Here is a 24099-nt window from a genome sequence, read left to right on the forward strand (position 1 = left end):
AATACCACTCTCATTTCTGTAGGTAAATATTAAACAGCTTTCCTAAGGTTAAGAAAAAAATAGCACAGCTGGGGATTACGGTGCTGCTCTCACAATCTATCATCTGTTTGGTTTGCCTCAGTTTGAGATTTTACGAATTTCTGACAGCCACAATAATTTTCCATCTAGTGAAGAACTAAATGAAAAACTACAGCTCTGTGATCTGCTGACATCTTAATAAAATCCAGTATTAACACCAGTGGATTTACACTTTTTGTGGTCTACAGTTTCACTTGTTAACAGGCTGTGAAAAATGTGTAACACAACAAAAGACTCTAATTACCCTCCGATCTTCCTATATCCCTGACACGGTGAAATGTAATAACAAATATACCTTCCTCATAATGGCTTTTATAACCACAAAATGATATTTTCACACTTCTTTTTTTGTACAGACGTAACCTAATTTGTTTTGTGTTGTACAGATATAACATGCTAATGATATTTCAGGTGCTGATAGATGGATTTACTTAGTTTTTATGGGTAAGCAAAGTGTTTCTTACCGTAGCAGGCTGTGCTCACAGCCACACCTGTGTACCTGAGGTGACCATATACGTTAATCATACCACGACCTTTGTGTTGCTCACTGACTCTTGATGTCACACAAGTCCTGCTGCAGGTGCACCAGACTCACTGAGGTCTTCTTCTCAGAAAACAAACAAACAGCGATGATATTGAGGTTTTACGCACAAGCAACCATGACATTAATTTATTAGCCCTTTTAGAGACATGACGATCATGGTGACAGTGGAGGGATAAGCTACCAGTTGGTGAGTGGTACCAATCAATTGCTAACGTCCCAGTTACAGAGAGAGACCAGTAAACTGTGCATTCTCCAACCACTTGGTAGAAGCCTCCTTGGTTTCTAGCAGACTGACACAGTTACCTGTAATTTGCAATTGCCAGCTGCTCTCTGAGCTTTAGTGAAAGTGCTGAGGCACAGCTTTTTACTACCTCTTGCCAAGTAGTCAGTACTGCTTTGCAGACAAGTCGATGTCTTCCATCCAAACTAGAGATGGCACGATACCACTTTTTTATGTCCGATACCGATACCGATATCATAAATTTGGATATCTGCCGATACCAATATGAATCCGATATAGTGTTTTTTAATCAACAAAACTGTTTTTTAAAATATCTTGCTGCATTTTGCAAGTCTGCAAGTTCATACTCAAGTTTAAAACAACAACTACACTAAAGCTATTCTGTTATACCTGTGTACAAAAAAAATATTTAATAGTTCAGCAATACTGATCAATCTAATAAACTTAGACCTACACCATCCTCCCTATTCTGGTATTTTAAAGAGTACTTAGCGTAAATATTAAGCAACCTAACTAATAGGGTTCCAACTCCCAGCAACAACAAAAATAAATAAATAAAAAATAGGGAACCACCCCTCACGCGCCACCTCATGATGCTTAATCGACGTAATCAACCTTAATTTGATGCAGTGTGAAAAAAAATGCACAGAAATCAATTATTTTTCAAGAAATATTAAATAGATTCAACATCTTTCTTCAACAAAATTGCAGACTGCACAGATGGTACCTTCCCAAAGGAAAAAGTACTATAGCTTACTAGGGTATATATATTAGACTTAATAGTCACTATATACAGTAATTGACTTCTATTCATTTTACATCAAATTAAAACTTTGTGTGTCAGATAATTATTTATTAAAAGCTAGACATTTTAAATGAGAATAAGAAAGAAAAGTATGTCTTTGTGCCCCCTTTTCCCTGCCCTATCGGCCCCCCTGGCTAAACTTTGCTAGATCCGCCCCTGCACAGTTACCAGCGTCAGCTACGTAGAAAAAGATCCTGGTGTAGAAAGTAATATTAAATAAATTCTAACAACAGCTGATCAAGCTTAAACGTGCTGCTGTTGTTCAGCCGCTGGTTTCCTCTTTCTGGTGCAAAGTGGGCCAAAAACAAAGACGGACTCGCGACAGAAAAGCCGATCAGCTGATCATTAAGCAGTTTCACGATTGAAGTAGCAGCCGGAGAGCGAGAGGCAGTCGCTCGTTAAGCTTAACGCAGGAATGCTTTACAAACATTCAGAGATGGACTTACACACTTGCTTTACTTCTCTCGGGGATAACTTTGTCGGAGATGAAATGCCAGGTTGCTAGCGAAGCTCCAAATGCTATCCAGACCACCGACAGGTCCCGCATGCCACAGCTGCTCTATCACGTGATGCATACTGCTCCGACATGCTAACGTTCTGAGGTGAGTTACGGCCTGTTGCAAGTTTTGTGAGGTGCTTTCGTGATATTTAATGGATCGGATTACATTTTTTATTTTTCTCCGATATCCGATCCAGTCATTTAGGTCAGTATCGGACCGATACCGATACGTAATATCGGATCGGTCCATCTCTAATCCAAACTAGAGGTGGCTGCTAGCAACCGCGCAGTAATAAGCCCCACAACCAGCTTTGCCTGGAAGCAACTGGCAGCATCCATACATTTTTTTCCTGTTGATTGTTGGTTGTATCACATCCAAAATGATGGGCAACTCTCAAGAATTGTGCAGATGATGTGACGTGAGACATCTCTATGGGAGAAGAAGAAATCAAACCAGGACACAAAGAAACTGCAGAGGATTTTTCTCCAGAAAGTTTCACCTTTTCAAGCTGTTGTGGAGTTGCCCTCTTAAGCACTGCAATATCACTGAAATGGCAGTGAAGGGCAGCAGGATTTTACACTGCAGCTTGCACCAGGTTACAGAAAGCTGAGCGATGGAGGACAAGCTGAAATGACACCAAACTGTGGCTCATGGCTCACTCCGTTTGCAAAGGCGACCATAAGCAAGCTCACAGAAAAACTTCTCCTTTCATAACAACTTTACAAGGTCATAACTCTTTATTAAGCCTTAAAGTTTGCATTATTAGGAGCTTTAGCTGCTTTGAATGACAGGAGGATATTGGTCCCAACTACTTGTAGAATTGGACCTCTGAGCTGTGCTTGTGGTGTTGATCTTTTCTGTAGGATTTTTAATCCAAACATTATTTCACATTATTAAGTACAGAGTATCCAACAAATTTGTGATCCAGTTTTTGTGAATAAAATTGTACTTTTTATAAGAATCTGTGCATTACTAATTGACATTAATTAGCAGGGACCTGTGTCATGTGATGCATCATTGCAGTAAACCTAGCTAAACAAGCTTGCTAGCATTAGCCAACCAGGCAACTAATACAAACTTTGAGTCAAGGCCTTAAAATGGGACTTCACAAACCAATCAAACCTACTATCTTGTGTCCATCTTTATATACAGTCTATTATTGTTCAGACATGAGAATGTGTTTTATCTCATTCTACGACTTTTGGCAAGGAAGCGAGTTTACGACAAGATCCAAGTTTTGATCTAGTCGTTAATCACGACAATAGATCTGTTTGTCTTCGGTGTCATAAGTAATCATATGTTTTAGAGTGTTGAGTCTACCTTTTAAATACATCTGTTCTGGTGTGTTTGTGCACGTCTCTTTATCTTTTACACTAAATCATGTTCAGGTGGGCTTTGTTGTTCCGTTTGCAAAACGCTGGGCTCAGCAGAAACGTCTCTGCGTTGGTTATACTGGAGTGAGATTAAAGTTGCAAACAACAAAGGGATTCATTTCATAGGATCACCACTTTATTGCACATAATTACATTCTCACACCACAACTTCACAGCGTGGCCAGACAATTTACAAGCAGAAGCTTCACAGAAGCTCCACCTCCTCATCTTCCTCCTCCCTTTGTCCTCCTTTTTTCCCCCTTCTTCCTCTCGCTCCTGCTCTTTGTCTTCTCTGTGGGTGATCACACAACACAAGGTCTTGTAGTTAAGGTAACCAGCCGCATCCCGAGGGGAAGTTTATAGACATCAGAGTTTTCTTCTTTCTCCACATTTAGCGTTTTACAGACAGTTCCTGTCAGGTTTGCATCGAAGGATCACGCACGCTGTTAAATCTACAGACACAAACAGAGCTGACTTTTGCCTTTCAATTAGCTCATCAGAACAGAGAGATAAGTGCGGTTATGTATCATTGTCATACTCCACTCTGGCCTCTTTATGCATCCTTTCATCTTTGCTATGCCTGCCTGTTTCTGTCTCTCTCTTCAAGTACCCCTCCTCCTCCTCCTCTGTCTGTCTGTCTCTCTCCTCTTGTTTTTCCTGTCTACTGAACAGAGACGTGTTGATATGAGGGCCCGCTCGCACGACCACAAGGGAACAAGTCTCTGGTGCTTTTGATCAGCTGCAAGATCAGACATGTCCACCGCTTCCCCCCCGTGTACACTCCAGTGACTGATCATGCAGTATAGTGCAGGCACAGACAACCAAAGATGCACACCCACACATGTTCTCGCTGTTAATCATACAAGCCCGGGCACACACACAATGCAGAGGGCCTGTGGTCCATGTGTCGGCTCTGCTCACATTGGGGTGCCTTGTTTGCTGGACACAAGGGAGCGAGAGCGAGATGGTGTGTGCGATTTCCCCTTTCTTGCCCTTCTTTTTTTTTTTTTTTGCTTTTGACAGTAAGATGGATGATTGCAATCACAGGAGCCATCAGTGAGACAGAGTGGAGGTCTATGGGGCAGTGAGACACAGCCATGGGAAACCAGCCTTCAGATTAATGCAACGCGCTGCCATGGGAACACTGTGCTGTTTATTTGTCGAGGGGTTTTGTTGTTTCATATGCATTTTCTTGGCCCCCTTACCTCCCCCCTTCGCGGTGTTTTGATAAACAGAACATGAAAGTTTCCTTATAAAATATGTGCAGGCTGTGTGAGAGGGACAGAGAAGGAGAGCTTTTGCTGTTTTACAACATAGCGAGTCTGCAGTAAGTCTGCATATCTCTTTAAACCAGTACAAATGTGACAAATTTCATAGTGATTATACTGGTCTCTTTGAACCCTCCCGAGAGAATGAGAGGCATAGTTTTCACTCCCCAGTCAACGGATGTTTTTAAGAGAAACATCTGTTGCTGCACAAATGAGATTACTGTGTCTCTAGCCAGGGGCCATGTAGGTTATGAATGGCACTGTTACTGAAGAAGGAGCCGTGAAGGATCTTTGTAATAAGCTGCAGCGGGTATTTAAGGGCTTTAAATAATCAAATTGCCTTTTATTCCGAGTATTCATCAAGGCTCACTTTATAGTTGTTCAAAAGTATCTCGACCACTTGTATCTCATATTGATACATCCGATATTTCACCTTGTTGCCAAGCAACGACTCACCTCATCCTCTGTAAACTTGTCAGCCCGTGACATGAGGTGTTATTTCGTGCTGCAGGGGAGCAACGAGGAACAAGAATCACTGTTTCAATCTCTCTGACTTTACATTCGGCTGAGCTTTGCATCATCATGAAACGCCTCCTTTATTGGTCTAATTCGTTGTTATCTGTGTGATGAATTCCTGTGAAGGGTCACCGAGTCTCTGCTGTAAAAACTGTGAATAATATCTCACAGTCGCTCTTTTCCGCCCATCCTGAGGAACTACTGCTCCTTCTGGGTCAAAGACCTCGAAGGCACTGAGAATCGTCTGCTCGGGGTCAGTTTCTGACAAAACACAGGTAACGCTGCGAGCAGGGACTGTTCATTTCAAAGACGTCCATGCACACTGCACTGACTCACCTTGAGATGATACTTTTTGTGTCACCCTGCTAAAACGTAATGTTTTGATGCTAACAAATCTGGACTTTGCAGCACACACCAGAATCCTTTCTGTGAGTGCATTCAGGTAACTATTTTTTTAACCCATAAAAAACATTAAGGATACTTTTAAAATCAACCTAGTCTGTGATCTTTAAATATGAATGACTATGACTTAAAATATTAATATCTGACTAGCTTTAAGTTATTATTATATGTGGAAGAAATAAATTCTTTGGTTTGTATCCACTTTGTGGACATATGGTTCACAAATATAGAACATCTAAATGCAAATATAAACACATTTTGAAAACACAAATAGATTTTTAAAAAGAGGTGATAAAATTTGATGTTTTTATTTTAATTCAAGCTGATCAACAGTTAATAACAGATTTTTTTTTTTTTTTACTTAAACTCACATTTTCATCTATCGTCTGCATTTCAAGAAATTGTTTAAAAATAGAGCCAAAGAAGAAGCTCTTTGGCATCTCTTATGTATGATATTGACTAAGCTCTGGTCCATATTTGTGAAAGCCTGCTAGCAGAGGATGCAAACTGCCAGAAGAGGCAGTTCAGCTTCACAGAGCAAAAGGGAGTGAGCCCTATTAGCGTGCACACACACACGCACAAACAAACAAACACACACACACTGGCATCTGTACTCTAACCTCATTGAACTCCTGGATCTGTTTCTACTCAGAACTCAAGTCTCCTTCTTTTTAAGCCTCTTGTTGGTGCCTGTAACACATGCCCACTGAGATACCAGATCTGCTGTGGTTCGGTTAAGTGAAAACAGCTTGGGTGGCAACCTGTGTCAGTCAGCATAAACATCACAGAGATTGGAGATCGTTTATAAACGATCATGCAGTTGATTGTATTTCTGCATATTTTTTTTTCTTAATTTGTAAGATTTAATGCTTAACAAGAAGCATCGTGACAGTCATATTGATTACTGTGTAAACACAATCACAAATTTTAATTAAACGAGCATGAGACACATAAATAAAAGTTGCTAAGCATCACAGTGTTTGCAGGGAAATATGTATAATAAGCATGTCAGATATCCTGTTCAGGGTGTTACCGCTGTGTAGCTCCTTTTGTAGTCTTCTCAGTGATCAGATGCGCTTTTTAATGCACATTAAGAGAAGTCTGCTTTCTGTGTGTCCATATGTCAGCTGTCTAGCACCTGTTCTGTCCACAGTGGAGAGGTATAGATTAATGGATCTATATTTGAAAGCAAAGATGGTAACCAGTACTAACAGTAACCAGATATGCTCGCATGAATGGGATTAAGACAGGGATAAGGGCTCTGGCTGTTCTGGCCATCTGAAACCATTATTGCTGATAGACGTGAGTGGTTTCACCAGCTGTTGAGGCATCAGCTCATTATGGGGAACAACATTATTTGACGCCTGTAGGAAATGTCTCATTTGACAGTGGGAAGTGTTAATTCTGTGCCACGGCCCCAATGCAGAGGTGTAAATTTAAATGATCTGCATCACATCATCAGCAGTCCTATCAAGTGACTGCTGATGCACATGTGTTCACCTCCTCCCTTGTTTTTTTTCTCGTTTTCTGCATTACTGCCACAGCCGAAGCCACAACAATATATAACAGATAGTAAAAATATCAGCAAAACGAGCGTGCGCGTGTGCTTATTATGCAATCTTAAATGAAAAATGCAAAACCCCAGCGCCTCAGGTTTGAACAGTATTAGGTTTGGGGTCTAATGACACCTTTAAAAATGACTCAGAGCAGGAACAGCGCTGCAATAAAGTGATTAGTGATGTGCAGACACAAAGAGCAGGCTGTGGTGGGGACATGTGGCATTCTTTCTGAGTCACCTTGAGGAAGTTGCAGGTAAACATGTGTGCCCTTTCTCGGAAAGCTTATTTCCTGCACTAGCATATTTGTTTGTTCTTCCTCATGTTTTCTTTTCCCATCTCACTATCAGGTAAAAGCTGCGTCACAGAGGTGTGAAACCTGAACAAAATTAGCAGGCACTCAGATATTTTTAATATATAGTCACAGTCACACATGAACATTTGGTCACTTTAAAAAAATAAAAATAAAATAATATTATCTGAAGACTGTGGTCTTTCTTCTTTGTCACACACTTTAATTTTGCCAAGCAGCCAAGTCAAATTAATTTTACACTGTGGGCCACATACAACCCGATTTAATCGTAAGTGAGCCAGAACAGTGAAACTACATTACATAAAAAGTTCTGGTTGTTTATTGCACTGACTCTCCTGTAATTACAAAATATAACATTTTTATGAATTCACATTTTTTTTAAAAAGCACCTTATCAATTGGAAAAGCTGTAAAACTTATGAAAATACAATTATAAGTTCAAATACTATGCACTCCTTCAGATTTTCTAAAGGTGTCCAGATGAGCGTATTGGAGTCTTTGCAGGCCGATTCTGGCCCCCAGGCCCTATGTTTGACACCGCTGGTCTAAATTACAGATGTTGTGTTGTTAAGCCCTGGTGCAGAAGGTTAACTCTACTCCAACTGTTTTATCAGAAGGACTCTTACTGGCTAGATGGGAGTCAGTTAAAATAAATTAATTAATTAAGATAAAAAATAACTTCTAGAAGAATTCACTCAGATAAGATCAATGATCATAAATGTATTTAAGTTATTACACTATTTAATAAATCACCATAATTAAATATACTCTTTCACTGATGATAAAAAGATTTGATTTGTAAACTCTGGAAGCAGCATGTGGTTAGTAAATCTTTCCCCTCTCACGGTCTTATCTCTCGGCTTTGCCGTCATTTCAAACAGGTGCTGAGGTCTGATGCATGTTTTCACGAGTGGAACCAACGTGTCAGGTCTGTGACTACATTAGTCCTGCCTCTGGTCTTCCTGACCGCCCTGCAGGCCGTGCAGAAGTGCTCGTTGAAGAAGGTCGGCTGGCGTACGCCGTAGCCCCTCCTCCAGTCCAGGTGCCGTCTCATCTGAGCTGGGCTCCGCCTCAGCATCAGCAGGTATTGGGCCAGCTCTTCCACTGAGGGGAAGTCGTCCACGTGGATGAAGGCCTCGGGGGGCAGGAAACGCTCATAGTTCTGCCTGGACGGACCCAGCACCACGGGGACTGCACCGGCCAGCACGGCGTTCCACAGCTTCTCCGTGATGTAGTCGGTGTGCTGGGAGTTCTCCAGCGCCAGGTAGAACAGGTACCGCTTGGCGAGCGGCACCACGCTGCCTGTCGGTAACGGCGAGCCCGCGCGCCCGAACACATCGATCTGGATGTATTGGCGCAGCTGGTAGTAGAAGGTCACGCGCGCCTGGGACTCCGACCAGTTGCTGATGACCCAGGCCACGAAGCGTGACCGCAGGAGTTTGGAGCTGTAAGATCCGCGAAGCGGCAGCGCAAAGCTCTTCTGGAGAGCCCTCTCTGTGCGCGCGAGGGGGACCAGATACCCATAGGGGAGGAAAATGTCCGAGTCTGTCCGGTAGCTCATCGTGAGGTTAAAAACACCCCCTAAACGCCAGAGTCCACGCGTGTGCGTGGGAGACTCGAAGTTCATCCATATCCACTTTTGCGCAGGTGGCCGCGGTTCTGGTGGGAGATCGGCGTAGCCAGTGGCAATCTCCCGGTGGTGAATTATCACGGCGTCAGCCTGTGGGTACCTGAGCTCGTCGTCCGTGAGCGTGCAGCCGTCTATCTGAAACAGCTCGAGGCAGTCCGGAAGTTCTCGATACTGACCGAATGGATGCGTCCAAATCAGCAGCGTCACCGGGCTGAGAGAAACCAGCGGGTCAGGCGCTAATGCATCCGGCAGGTAGAGCAGGCAGACTCCCACGAGTAACAGGAAAACCACGGTGGCCACGCACACAGAGGAGCAGACCCCTGTGAGAACACACACGCAGCGGTTTTTCCGCCGGAATAACCCTGAGCGCCTGTCTGCTCCGTGAGCTGCAATTGAGGGGCGGCCCTCTGGTCTCCAGAGATCCCCAATTCCCATCGACGCCCTTCACCCTGCGGATTCCTCCAAAACTGCTGTAATATCAGTTTGCGTCTTTGAGACATCCGCACAGCCATTTGAGGCTTTTCGGGGAAAGTAGGTTAAACACCGGAGTCCATTACAGTCGTGCAGTCACACCCAGTGTGCTCTACTTTTAAAGTCATTGTAGTTTCAGGTGCGATAAAGAGAGCAAGGTACAGTTAAGCCAATAAAGCTAATGGCGTCCCACAGCTCCAAAATACTCCTTCTATTGTTGCCTCATTGTTGTCTCACCTGTCCGACTCGTCGAGAAACTTCAAACTACCGTCATGGCTCATGCAAAAGTTTGTCCCTGTGCTGTAGGATATACTTGACGTGGCAGCGTAGGTTCCAGTTACAGCTGAATGGGGCCTTTGTGAGGCCTGTTGACTGTCGGAGGACTTTTCGGGCACTTTTAGCGTAAACATCTTGACCCAGGGCGCGGCGATCCGCTCATAAAACAAGCAAATGTTTTTTAATTAGAAGGCCCTTTAGAAATCGGCTCGTGAGTCAGTTTGCGAGTATAATCCAAACAAGGTAAGACTGAGGTTTAAATCGAGCGTGCAGAAAGTGTAACACTGAACACTATTGCATGGCTCTAACCCCTGAACTACTGTTTATGATTATTAAGTCGTGTAAACAATCCCTCGCATTTTAAAGGATGACAGACGGGAGCTCTTGTCAGCAGCAGTTCTTTGGCCCCTGAAAACTTGACACGGCCTCTTGTGAGACGCTACACTTGTCACTGACCACTTGGTGTCTCCCTACACAAGCGCAAAGCTTGCCCGTGCGCCGTCCTGTGCCGTTTGCTGTGTGTGTAGTGACATTAAGGATCTTCCTCAAAACGTGCAAGTCTAATTTCGCCAATGAATAAACATCCCAGCTGCAAATTAGTCATGCAGCAGCGGTGCTTTGAAAAGGTTTGTCTTGAATGTTTTATTTATTAGATATAACCCAACATTGCAACACCCTCTAACTACGACGTGACTCACTGTTTTCATTTGGTGATTTCAAATTTTTTTAAAAAAGTTGTTAACACAATGGCGTATTACTCTCCCTGTAAAGGGATCAACTGTCCAGGCTGTTGTCATCATATGAATCCATTCTGATCAAAACTCATAAAAAATGATGAGGCAGCAGGGATGGAAACCGTGCACTGTGTGTTGTGTCTGAGCTCTGGTGGGCAGGAAAAACACGCCGTGACTGGGACGATGTTATTCCTCCCCACAGACACAGAGTATGTCATGAAGTCTGAATGTGAGCGGAAAAAAATGGCAGACGAGGAGTGGGAGGAGATGAAGCAAGAAGCATGTGTGTCTCCGCTGGGTCCTCCTCCTTCCTGTTACATCCATTCACTTTTCTTCACCATGGAAGAAATGTGTGCATGTGCATGCACGACTAGTTATCCCCATAAGAGGTTTTGTATTCTCTGTGCATTATTTATTCTCCCTTTCATCTGAACAGTTCTATTTTCAGCCAATCATTTAATGTCCTGCCTGGGGTTATCTTGTGTTGGGAAGAAATCTACCCAGACATAAGTTATGTAGACAAGTAGTGAGGTTTAACATTATAAACATGTGTGCTTCTTCTCCAAAATAGCAGAGGCTCTTGAGTGCAGGAAATGACACATAGGGATGAGTTTGCTTTTTCCTTTTATTGGTTCAGTTTTATTTATTTTAAGCCTTTTATGCAGCACAAAGCCATGCAAATGTGTCTGTAAATGTACTATAATTAAAGTCGAGCTGATTGGTGATATGGTGACATTTTGCACAGCTCAGATTACAGCCACGACGATACACACAAAGCCTGGCATTTATGTTTGTGTCGTCTCGCCTGCTGGAAGAGAACTTATGTGACATCGTGCTCTTTCACTTGTTGTTGCAGACCTTGAATCTCTCTGGAGAGATCGATATTGCGTCTTTCTTGGTTCAAACATCTCTCCAACAACAGACTTGTGGGCACATGTATGCAATCTAGATAAAAGGACAGAAAAACACACATACACAAAACAGACAGAAGAGCTCTTCATGTCACTCTGTTTTGACCTGGGAAGCCATCAAACTGGATGTTTTGCAGACCCATCCAGTTGTTTGCTACGATTTCCAGACTGCTGTTTACTGCTGCCTTCCTGTCTCTCAAAAGCAATACCGCTGTGTATCTGTATGTGTTTTTGTGGATGTGTGAATCATGCCAGCACACAGAGAAGCATTCAGTTTTTGATGGGACCTCCAGGTCTTCACTCATCTTCCCTATTGATTTTCTCTTGCTCTCCTTTTCACACTCCCAGGGGATTGGATGTCTCAATTGGTCCCGCCGGGGCGAACAGAGAGCGTGAGCGATAAAGAAACAGATAGAAGATGAGGGGAAGAGAAAAGTGAGAGGAGAAAAATGAAGGAGAGAACACAAACAAGGAGAAGAAGAGCCAGGCGGGGCCTGCGGACGCCACGATCGCTGAGGCCCTCGCTGACCCCTGACCTTGATCATGACCTCAGAGGTTGCACCGGAGGTCAGAGGTTGTGTGAAAGTGCCACTGCGGCGATTCACTCCACTGCTGGGTGATGATGATCTTATGCAGCCTCCCCAGCCTGTCTGACATGATCAGTGTTGCACTCTGCCTGCGGCTCCCAAGGGCCACACATCCATCTCTAACCCGGCCACACAAGGCCCGCTAAAAGCACCTTACAGGCAGAGTCAATGAGCAGGAGGAAAAGGGACATAAACAGAGAAAAGTGGGAAAGCTAAAGGACAGAAAGGCTGCTTTTAGCCCGTGGCTCTGGCTCTAGTTGTATAATGGCAGCGACACAGAATCTGTGCCTATTTCTATACATTTAAACTTTAACCAGAAGTACTGATGAGGCTTTTTAGACATTAAATTTCCAAATCACAACATGTTCCTCCTGTTGTTCGTGTCATGAGCAATTTGAGCTGTTTTTCCTCCCCTCTAATTTTAACCACAGAGTAATAAAAAGGCAAGTTAGAAAAGGAGAAAAAACCCCACCGAACTCGTGTCATTCATGGCAAACATGCATGAACCTCTGTAGCAGGAACACGATCATTTGTAGGCAGTTTGATAACTCTGACTGTTACTTGTTCCGACTTACACTGTGCACCCCCTGCTGCTTCAAAGTAATCCAGAGCCAAGTGAAGCTTCAGTCAAATCCTCATGGAGATGCTGTGTGTTGAAATGCGGAGTTTGAGAAGAGCGCAGCACAAAATCAACTGACTGGTAATGTTCACGGCTTGTAGACTTGTGCGAAAGATCTTTTTTTTAGAAAGATCTTTTTTTTAGAAAGATCTTTTTTTTTTCCTTTTAAAGCTAAATTACATTAGCACATTACACCTTGACAACAATTTGGCATCAACACTTGGAGCAATTCATGTAAATAAAAAGCGTAAGACCTCTGTTCTGTTTGGATAAGTGACCATTAGCCACAGCAACATTTAATGGTCTCGCTGATAAGAAAACGCTTTTTATGTGCGTAGATAAGAGTCTAGTCATGGGTTATTGTTAATTATTTTATGGTCTATCCTATTTATACAACTGTCCCTTATTTGTAATGACTGATTTTGAAAGGAAGATTTTAAAAATATTTCACTGTTCCAGAGTTTTGAGTGATTTATTTTTTTGCCTCATGTCTGCCACAGTGTTTCTTTTTTCTTGTACTGAACATGGACTGCATCACGGATAAACAAAGGCACTCCAATCACAATATCTGACTAATTTAGTCATCCCGTGCAAAGCAAAACATCTGCAATAATAAATGAGGCTATCTAAAAGAAAAACCCTGAATAAATGAGTGGAGAGACACAGCCAGTGCAGATGTTTCCACACAGGTGCACTGCATGGTACAATTAAGCAATTAACATCCACTCATGCTCCGTGGCATGTAGATAAATGCTGAGCAGGCCCAGTGGATTCTCATTTTCTACCACAATGGAAGGAGGAAAAGATCCCTTTGAAAGAAGGGGCAGAAGCTTCAGTCACAACGCTCAACTGTTATTTGCTTCATTGACTTAAAGGACATCTGCATTTAGATCCACTGGAAATCATGGTGGATGGTACACAACTGATGACCGTGACGCTCCTTCAAACATTACAGAAGAGCAATCTTAAAGACAGATGTTGTATGAAGGGGAGAAGTTTGCTTTCTGCCACTCAAGGCTTTAGAAGTCAGGTGAGAAACTATAAAGTGTAAAGCAGTCCACAAAGGGGGGAGGTCAAGCTAGGTGTTTGGGTCAAAACAGAAGACTTTCACTCAGGAGTGTCCAACTAGGATCCTTTTTTAGATTTGACTTATTATTGTTATTATATTTATCTATATTTTACAGGTTGGTTAGAGTAAAACATGAATCTGGGTTAAACTCCTCACAACATTAACCAAGTATAAATTGACTCATGTACACCAGCAGTGGCTCTTTTGTACTTTTGGGGGAATTTTTCTTGCACAATTTGGATCGTTTTTCGCTGTTAGACGAAAGGTCAGTGCGAATCAATAAAAACTCACTCTGGTTGTTTGTCACAAAACCGGTTGATGATTGTGAAAATGATGTGAATAATTCAATGTGTGACCTTCGCAGTCACCAGATCTCAACCCGGTGGAACACCTGCAGGAGCTTTTGCACTGGTGTGTTAAACGGCTCTCCCCACCACCACTATCATCAAAACACCAAATGAGGGAATCCGTTTTGGATGAATGGTGTTCATCCCTCCAGTTGATTCCCAGAGACTCGGAAACATTGTGACCCAGCACCTTACTAAGTTTGGTTATTATTGCTTTAATTTGTCCCTTGCATGTACATGTCCCATGTTTTTTATCGATCAGCACACGTAACTTTTCCTTTCTGTTTTACTCCTCATACTAATGCCAGCCGCGTGAAAGCCACGCATCATATTCCTTTCAGTGTTTTCTTTGTGAGATGGGAAGAGATAACTATACAAATACAGCATAATGGACACATTGCAAAGCAACTAAGCTGGTACGGATTATCTCAGACCTGTATTTCTGGTTTGGCTTAATGATAGGTAGCATCATAAGTCAGGGAGGCCAGAACAAGGAGACACTGATTAACAAAGGGAAAGGAATGAGAGGATTAAACACAGGATTTATCCGTTCATATGCAGTTTTATCTTAAAAATAAGCACATCTAAACAGCATTCATTGTTTCCTTTTGTAGATCAATTGCTAATAGTATTTAAAAATGACTAGTGAGCAATTTAATGTGAATCACACTTCTATTATGTCCCAGTGATTAAATTAAAGCAGATGTATCCATTTCTTCGTGTGACTGATTCCTAACTGCAATTCGGTCCATTTTTTATTAAAAGCATGTGACTGGGTGTGATTAGCAAACTGAAGCCAGCCTTTAATTCACTGTATTATGTCTATAAATGAAGTATAAAATAAGGCAAAGCTATTAAGGCTACATATCAGCTGAGCACTGAGCACCATTCATACTCTTGGGAGGAGGGAGACACAAACAGCTTCAAATCAAATCAACTAATGGCCTGAAAGTTGAGCGAATTCAAAGCACAAAAATGCCCACCTTTGTATTCACAAAAATGCAGTGAAAGAGGCGTTATTATCTATGGCAAATTCTCATGTTATTTTTAGTCAAAGCAATTAGAGTGCAATGGCTGTAAAGAAATGAAAATGATTGAGGGTGGGGGTGGTGGGGGGGTAAAGCTATGAAATATTTTTGTTAAATGCTCCAAGCGTTCAAGGAAAAAAACAAAAAACAACAAAACCCTCCAAAGTGTGAATGCAGGCGTGGATTTTCCACACTGCCAGGCCTCAAAACACACTCAACAAGTCAAATTTGGGAAGCCACAAAGTGCTAAAAATGAAAACAATGTGCAGAGCAGATGTGTCACCCTGATAAACCTGAGCAGCTCGGCTCTGGTTTGGTGTACCCGAAGCCGAGGCGTGATGCGTTTTAAGGTGAACGAGGCGGTGCAGTTTGACACAGGAATTTAGGGCACCCCATACATACAGGGTAATTAGAAATTCTTTGCATATCCCTCTGAGACACGTCCACACACCGAGAGGGTCAGAGGACATGGTCAGCAGGAGTGACGCCTCAGGAGCAGCCTGGGTTCAGTGCATTGCTCAAGGTCGCATCAACAAACGATATACATGCACAGTGACACTGTGACCACTGGGCTGAATGCTGCAGCGCTGACTTCACTGGATTAACAGCACAACAAGCTTATTTGATTAACTAATCTGATTAATATCTGTGCCGCTGAAGAATTCCTTAAACTTAAGGCTCATGTCCTTAATCAAATTATTGCAAACTGAGAAAACTAAACTAAAAGAAATAACCTGCTCAAAAGCTGGAGGTCACTTCATCTTTTTACCAGTTCTTTACTATTTGTACACTAGATCCAATCTTTTCATAACAAAAACAAAACATTTGCAACAGATCATTTAACTGAGATAATTGTGGCCATATATTTAGAGTTACCCCCCCCCCCCCCCCCCACCCACTCTATTCTATGTTTAGTAGCCCTAATGAATTAAATTATGCTTAAATTCACGGTGAGCCATATTTTTGCAGCTGACTTTGGCACATGTTAACTTTTCTAGTACTGCGAAACACAAGTTGTGTGCTACTTGAATAATGAAAGTTTTATTTTTTTGATGTAAAAAAAAATGCATAAACTACTACTGAAAGGACGTTGATTTTTTTTCTAATGCTGGCTGAATTTGCTGGCACACTGACTGTAGGTGTAAAAAAAGAAAATAAAAATGATTTAACTGTGGTTTGAAATGATCTTCCAGCACAGTAAAGTCAGTAGGAACAACACTGGTCCTGGCTGCTTCCCCCGGTGGGATATATATATTTATTTATTTATCTTAGATATGGCTTCCAAGTAGCCTCCTGGCATTATTTTTGTATGATCTTTGCTCTCCGTAACACTCACACACACACACGCACACTGATTAAAAACAAGCTACAGCACGAACCACGGGCTCATCTGGCGCTGAACAACTTCGCCTATTTCAGCGCGATAAAATTGGGAGTAATTTAATGCCGATTCGCTTGTTTACCTGTAATATCTGAATGTTGATAAAATGCTATTTAAGCAATTATAATGGCGTTATTAAGGTGACACTCCTGGAAGGTGACTCCGCTCCGTGAGCCAGCTGCTGCAGGGGCGGGTAGCGGATGTGATCCGTTCCGGGTGTTCCGGCCGCCCGGTCCTCTCCACTGAACTCCAACCCCCGCGCTCTCTATCAGCATCTCATTCCTGTCTCAATATGTCTCAAGATGGCGGCCAATGCAGGATCGATGTTTCAATATTGGAAGCGCTTTGACTTACAACAACTACAGGTCAGTTCAGCCTCTGTTTAAATCGCCTCCGCTTCTTTTCGTTTCGGCCCCCTCGCCTCTTTCGGCGGCCGGGTTTCTGGTCTTTTTCCGCGACCGCCTCGGAGGTGTTTCGGAAGAGAATTCAAGACCTCTTCCTCACATTGATGAAAGTGGCTCTCTTGCTGATCAGAAATTGATCCTCTTTGTTCAATTCAACATCGATCGGACACTGCAACTGGGCAAGCCGGGGCGACGCCGCGGGGATGCGCCGAAATAAAAGCCAAACGGCGGCGCTTTAGCGGAAAGCTCACGGCTGGCTATCTTTATTGCGTGTTCTTCAACTTTTACCGGAGCCAGTAGCCGTAGTTAGCCCGACGCTTTAGCCGTTGTAAGGTTGGATAATTTCGGAGGGGGAAAAAATAAGTGCGACTTATTATACGGTGGCGCTGTGGTGACACCAACCGTTGAGACGGGCAGCACAGACACACAACAGTGTTTTTAGTTGTGTTTTCCTCCCTCTGCTTTTAACTGTCACATCTGTAAGTTTAGTTGAAAGCGGACGGGAACATTAGCAACCTTATCGGCTAACGGCTGTGAAACAGTTTATATTAAAGTCGTGTCAGAGATTATGCTTGATGAACTCGGCCGTCTTTTTTTTTCTCGGTTTCCCCTGCACACACAGTGAGGTTTTCACAGACGTTGCCACGTCTGTGGGAAGTGGACAGAACGGGACAGTGTTTGTTGACGCGACGCAATTAAAAACACGAACGTTGGAAATGTGATAGATCATGACCTTGTGATTATGATCAACTCCCAGAAATGTCCCAACCTCGCACGCTCGAGCTCGCTCGCGCGCGCACGTTCGCTAATCTCGGCGTGCACGGAGGAGATAGATCCGTGGCACAGGAAGGGAAAGAAAGAAGGGGGGGGGGGGGGGTACGAGGAAAATATTGGGCCTTATTCATTGCGTGAATATAGCCTGTGTATATTAGAGCGTGTTTGACCTATCACAAGACGTGTAGACAATGGCACTGTTGTGTTTTCCCGTGGCATTTTACATGCATTGCTGCATTTTAAATCACAGTTTTATGAATATTAGTAGCCCCAGTTGCTGTCGTCATTAACATAAAGATTGCATTATGTAGGCTTGGCCCAATTGTTCATACATTTATTTTGCAAACCGCATGGGCTTTGGGGTTTAAACTTTTATTTAGGTCATGATGCCCCTATGACTGGGTAGACAAAAGGACAGTGAACAAGTCTTCCCAGCGGGGCTTTGTGTTGCACTTACGCCACATCATCAAGGCTTCACTTCTCCTATTTATTTGATCCTGTTCAGTCCTCCTACTCATGCCCCCTTGTTCATGCATTATGTAAAAAAAAAAAAAAATTGAGACTGCTTTCTCTTGTCTTTCCTCACTATCTATCTCCCACCCCCTTCCTGCTCCCTTCCAATCTTTCGCTCCTTCTCCTCCCTCCCCCTCCCTTCCTTTTATATTTTTTTCCCTCTCTCCTCTCTCTCTCTTTCTCCTCTGGCCCTTCACCCTGCTTTCACCTATTCTGCCCACTCTGAACTGGTGTGTGTACGCGTGTGTGTGAATTTGTCTGAGATCAGTCTTTTTTTCGTAGATTGACTGCCAGCACGGACAGTGAAGGCACTGCCAGCAGCCAGGACATGAAAAATGCATCGCATAAGTTTGTGATAAGGCCCTGGGTAATTATGGCAAAGGCCCCTATCACAAGCGATTAGTCAGGACAGTGAATCTGAGCGTGTGCAAAAAGGCTGGCGGTTGGCAGGCCTGTCTGCAGGATAGGAATCAGTCGGAGCTGGTGTGTGTGTGTGTGTGAGAGAGAGACAGAGAGAGAGAGAGAGAGAGAGAGAGAGCAGAACATTCACTGTCTATTATTGATGACATCTTATTTACTCTCCCTCCCACTGAGAGGCTCCTAGAGGAAAGCCTTCAGATAAGGACCTTTTTCTTATCCATTTTATTTCTTCTTTTTGGGAGGATAATGTGGGGGTTAGCATGATATGATCGTGGTCTACACACGGCTCTGTCAGCCACTTGCTTTCGAATTTGCTTCCCTCTCCTTGTAATCGACGGGCAGTTCGCGCCGTACTTAGACTCGCAGCCTGATTCGTCTGTGCGAGAAGCACCAGCAAAGGAATGTTTTCTTTTCTTGTTTCTTTTGATGATGAAAATCCAACTCAAGCTAGATGTCAGTAGCTTTAAGCCATCATAGCGTGTATTCCTCAGGCTCCGACTGCTGATGTTCATTAAAATCCTATTTGATCAGTGTGTCCCATTCCCTGTGTGAGAAACTAGCTAGGTGGTTGTTACAGGACAGAGAGTGCTTTGAAACAGCACAGCGAGCTGTTAACTTGTCTTCTCTGCATGCCTTTTTTTCTCTCTCTCTCTCTCTCTCTCTCTCTCTCTCTCTCTCTCCCCCCCCCCCCCCCCCCCCCCCCACCACCACCACCACCACTACGAACACAAATGGGTGCAACAGTGATGCTTTTAGCAAGGTCTTGCACACTTGCAAAGTGGATCAGTGATTCAGAGATGATGGCAGGGTGACAGTGAATTACAGATGGAGAAGGCTTTAACGTCTGTAATCCCTGTCCGTCCATTACAGAGTTGAGTTTCTTTAGAGGGGATCATCACTCTTCTCTCCTGTTGTTTTTTCCTTTTCCTTTTTTTTTCTTCCTTTTTTTTGACCCAGTCAAGCAGTTTGCTGGAACATTGCGTTTCTGCTTGAGAGCGGTGAGAGATTGCGCTTCATTACAGGCGAGCCTTAATAAGATATGAGTGAATAGCTGGGCCTTTATACCTATGGTTTGCGTATTTTCTGTGAAAGCGAGGAAAATTAGGAACAGACCATTCTGTTATACACAATTCCCAATTTAGGCCTAATAGCCTACATCTCACCTCATAACATTTCCTGGAACAACGCACCCCCAGAGCCATTTTGAAAAATAGTTCGCTATGTTAGTGGACAGCTAAATAGTGACTTGGATGAAAGCTGATATAGACCCCAGTTCTTATTCACCACCTCCTAATGGGTAAATTTTGGAAAAGGGTTTTGTAAGTTGATCCCAGAGCCATGGTCAGTGGCAACCTGAGTGGTTTAAATCTCTCAGCGACTGGCTCGCTGTTGTCTGCAGGAGTTTTAGTGTTAATTTATGAGCTGGTTGTCTGAACTCACTGGTGGGATATTTTTACCCCTCTGTTGCTGCACAGGCTGGGGGAGCATAGAGGAAGGGGGGCATCACGTCATGCTTTTACTGTAGCCAACCGCTTCTCTGCCCAGTGACAAAACCTGGCATTGGGACTGAGGTTTCACTGTGTGTCGGTGGGTGGTGAGCGACTAAGCATGAGTCAGACAGAAGGACGAGTGCATGTCAGGTCTTTGGGCTGTCCTCCGTCTACTCTGGTGGGAAGCTTTGTCATCTTACTTTCTGAGAGGTTATAGTGTAAACGTGTGGAGACAACAAGGTGCAGCTCTCAGAAAAGTCAGGGGGGAGGAAATAAAACTCAAACTTCTCATGGACCTTATCACTGGTTAATTCTCAGCAGAGGCCCATACTCCCCAACTCCTCAGCAATTACGCGTACGTCACTCTCGGGCTCGGTTTTCTTCACCCTCCCTCTGAATCGAAGAGACGAGTGTCTAGTTTAGATTCACTTCATCCGATTTATTATAAATATTAAATGTATTCCTGCATGAGAGGCATAATCTGACTTTTTTTTCTTTTTGTTTGTTTGTTATTTTAACTTTGGCAGGGTAAATGAAATTTGGACCAGTGTCATCTGATGTTTGAACAAAAGATACAAAGCACTTAACAGGAGTCTAAAAATAGGGGCAGCCAAACAGATGGAGTCAGCAGCTCTCAATTCAGGCTTTATGCAAAAGTGCGCACCAAACAGATTTTTTACCTTTTTGAAAAAGTCTCTGCTATATAAAAATATAACCTCATGTTTTTGTGTTCATCTTTGTCATTTTTTCCCCTCTTTCGATCAGAAAACCAAAAACCAAATGAAATAATTGTCTCCTTTATAGTAATTCCATTGTGGTACTACGGTTTAATTACATTAAAGTACAGTTTTGTTTAACCCAAGACAACATTTATTATGTTGAAAACGTGAGGTAAAACGGAAAATCTGCTATGATTTGAACGCAGGGCGTGGATACGACATGAAGATGTTCACATTTCCTCACATTTTTTCTTGTTTTTCTTACAACAGTTATGCCTTTGGGGCTTAATATACTCCCTGGTTTTTATAGTGTTAGTTTATGAGTGTGTGAGGTATAATTTCTGAACATTAGGGAATGCATTTTTACCAATCTCCATTTTTATCAGTGTGTATTCAGCTCAAACACTAAACTACTTAAACCATGCGAATAAATCACAAAAATAAGGGTGTCAATATATTTAAAAAGTGTTTTCAAACATCAGCAGTAAATAAAATCTCTGTTATAACTCTTTGTAGGCAATATGTTTACCAGCTCAGATCAGTAGCTTGCACCCTTAACAGTATCACTGTAAAGTTTGGAAGCTGTGATAATATTTAGAGAAACTTTATCCAGGATCAAAATGTGGGCCCATGTAAAAATCGTCCGCCTTCCTGCTTTTTCTTTTTTTTCCACTGCATAATACAAAAACTTACACCCAACAACCAGCAGCAAGAGCATAAGGGGGCAGTTTGCAGAGACCTATTTTCAAGTGGCAGGCATTATTTACAGACCCACTTGGAGTCTCTCTCACCTACAGCATCATAGAGTTTCACCGTATCTCATGACAGAAGCATCCATTATCACGCTGCTCTGTATTCCAGCAGAGAGAGCAAGGGGCTACTGTGAGCGGACACTTCTCTTTAGGCTCGCTGTGGAATATACTGGCTCTTTCCACTTGTTCCAGGATGATGCCCACTTTATTTAAAAATCAAGCGCGCACTTGAAACGGCGCCTCAGAGGCTGATGTATTCCTGCAGAGTCTGGTGTTCATCTTGTAATATTAAGCCTAAGGTTTTCAGTAAACAGAAATCCTGCATTCCCGAGAGGGAAATGCGTCTTGTCTTGAGTTTGCTGCGAAAGTCAAAATGCAGAGAGAGAGGTGAACGCCGACTGGAGGCTTAGATCCACTTTTATAACAAAGCAGTCCACTCATACCCCTTTTTTATATGTACTTACATATGTTTTACATGCCTCCCATGTTTTTACATGTATGTGACCTACAGATTGAACCTCATATTTTTAATGTGTACCTGTCAAACAACATTTAGGGGCGCTACTGTAAAATTATTTAAATCTCCTCCATTCCCTGATCTTCTATCATTCAAGTAATTAATTGTGTTTTTTAGTCTTTGCCTTACTTTACAATCTCCAGAGTCATTTTCCACTCCACATGCAATAAATGAAGATTACAATTAAGCGTGGTAACCTCAGAAATGTGTGGTGAGAACCCACCCCCCGTGAATAATGCTTTTGTGAAAAAACTGACTTAAAGCAGCTGAGGAAATCTGAGCTTTTAGAAGCTGTTTGATTGGCTGTTAAGTAGCAGATTTCTGATGACCCGGCAAGAAGCGTCTGGGTGAGATTTGAGGCATTTCGAAGAGTTTAAACAAGATGTTAACATGGAAACATAAACAGAGGCAGCAGACCAGAAAACGAAATGGAGTCTCATTTCCACAAGGTACCACAATGTGATAATTTAGCCCAACTGCAGATGGTCACACACTGGGGGCCATGTTTTTTAACGGTTTGACTAATGTAGTTCTACACGAGTGTGTCAAAATCAGTTTCTGCAGCAGAGACTCCAGGGTTTTTCCTGCCTCAAAGTGGGCCTTTTGGGGGGGGGGTGACTCCACACAGAAGCACGGCTGGTGTACATATATTTAATGCAAAGAGTCTATGTTGCCTTAATCTAGAACAGACTGCATTTTCCTCTTATTTTTTTTTGGTGTTTTAATAAATAAAAACCTACTTTCATCTTGAGTAAATAAATCCCCACTTAAAAACCTAAAAACCTGTCACGGCCCTGGTGATTTTCTTTTTCTTCTTTCTTTTGGATTAAGGCCAAAACCCTGTTACTCTGTGGCCTTCGCTTGACTGCTGTATCCAAGCTATTGGTGAACCACTTGTCCTACCTAATTTTAGTGCTGTTTATCTCACTGTTATCAAGGCGTCTCGGCTAAATAGGTTCTGAGGAGCCTTATGCAGACCTTATCCCATGTCAACCCATGACACCAGTATCAGTGTCCTGTTAGATCATTGACCATAGGTATTGAATTCTAATAGGCCTATTGGTGTGTCCTAATGGTCCAAGTATTGAATTATGATATTGGCAAGGGCTGATGGCCTCTAGATTGAATTATGATATTGGTATGCTGCGGGCTAATGGTTCTCAGTATTGAATTATGATATTGGTGCACTTTGATGGTGAAGGGATTGAATTATGATATGGGCAGCTATCTGCTAATAGCTCACTCTGTGTAATTTTCAATGTCAATCATGGCTTCAGTTGCTAGATCCATAGCCGGCCCTAAGGCTCAATACATCAGTGGAGTCAGGTGGGAAAAGCCTTCACCCTTTAGACTCGGCTCTCACTCCAATTTACTTTCCGTTACAGTCTCCTTTTTCACTTTCTTATTCAGTCCATCAGGGGTTTTGTTGCTGGACTCATTGCATCAATCTAAGAATAGGTGTAGAAATTTATTGTTTTTCTTTTCTGTACACTTTCTAGCCTTTATTCTCCCAGAATATGAGGGCTAGAAATGGCATGTTTTAATAAGGAGCCGGTTATAGATGTTAGATTAGGTAAAGAGTTTTATTGATTGCCTGTCCCTCAGTAGCTGTGTGTGGATTTAGGCTCTCTTGTTTTTTCCATGCACAGTTTTATGTTATAAGGCTCCTAATGTTTAAGTAATGGCTCTGAATATGAGCTAACTTAATTTCAGTAAGTGTCCACACCTTTGCCGTGTTTGTGTTGAGCTCATTCCCATTTTGGTAGTTTAAAAGCAACCAGAGCTGCGATAGTCCTGCTGCCAGCTCACGGAGTAAATGGACGGCCTGCTTCTGTGTCAGCCCTCTAAAAATAACACAGACT

The 24099-nt window shown here is 42.7% G+C and overlaps 2 protein-coding genes across 4 annotated transcripts in view; one reads left to right on the top strand and one right to left on the bottom strand.

Annotated features, from left to right (window-relative positions):
* Nucleotides 1–7433: 7433 nt before the first annotated feature.
* On the bottom strand, nucleotides 7434–11051 carry LOC113036993 (alpha-(1,3)-fucosyltransferase 4-like). The gene has a single exon (XM_026193678.1). The coding sequence runs from the start codon at nucleotides 9658–9660 to the stop codon at nucleotides 8500–8502; it is 1161 nt and encodes a 386-aa protein (XP_026049463.1). The 5' UTR covers nucleotides 9661–11051; the 3' UTR covers nucleotides 7434–8499.
* A 5658-nt stretch (nucleotides 11052–16709) lies between these two features.
* The window catches only part of cux1b (cut-like homeobox 1b), a 62226-nt gene continuing 54836 nt past the window's right edge, over nucleotides 16710–24099 (top strand). The window contains exon 1 of one of the 3 annotated variants that reach the window (XM_026193484.1): nucleotides 16710–17013. In XM_026193484.1, the coding sequence (XP_026049269.1) occupies nucleotides 16951–17013 (63 nt within the window). In that variant the 5' untranslated portion in view covers nucleotides 16710–16950. The remainder of the gene's footprint in view (nucleotides 17014–24099) is intronic. The other 2 variants (XM_026193485.1, XM_026193486.1) reach the window with 2 other exon arrangements.

Source organism: Astatotilapia calliptera, chromosome 14 (assembly GCF_900246225.1).
Source record: "Astatotilapia calliptera chromosome 14, fAstCal1.2, whole genome shotgun sequence".
Lineage (NCBI taxonomy): Eukaryota > Metazoa > Chordata > Actinopteri > Cichliformes > Cichlidae > Astatotilapia > Astatotilapia calliptera.

What these genes read in the sequence shown, in the direction of transcription:
- LOC113036993 (XM_026193678.1), bottom strand. Translation starts at nt 9,660, where the DNA reads ATGGGAATTGGGGATCTCTGGAGACCAGAGGGCCGCCCCTCAATTGCA.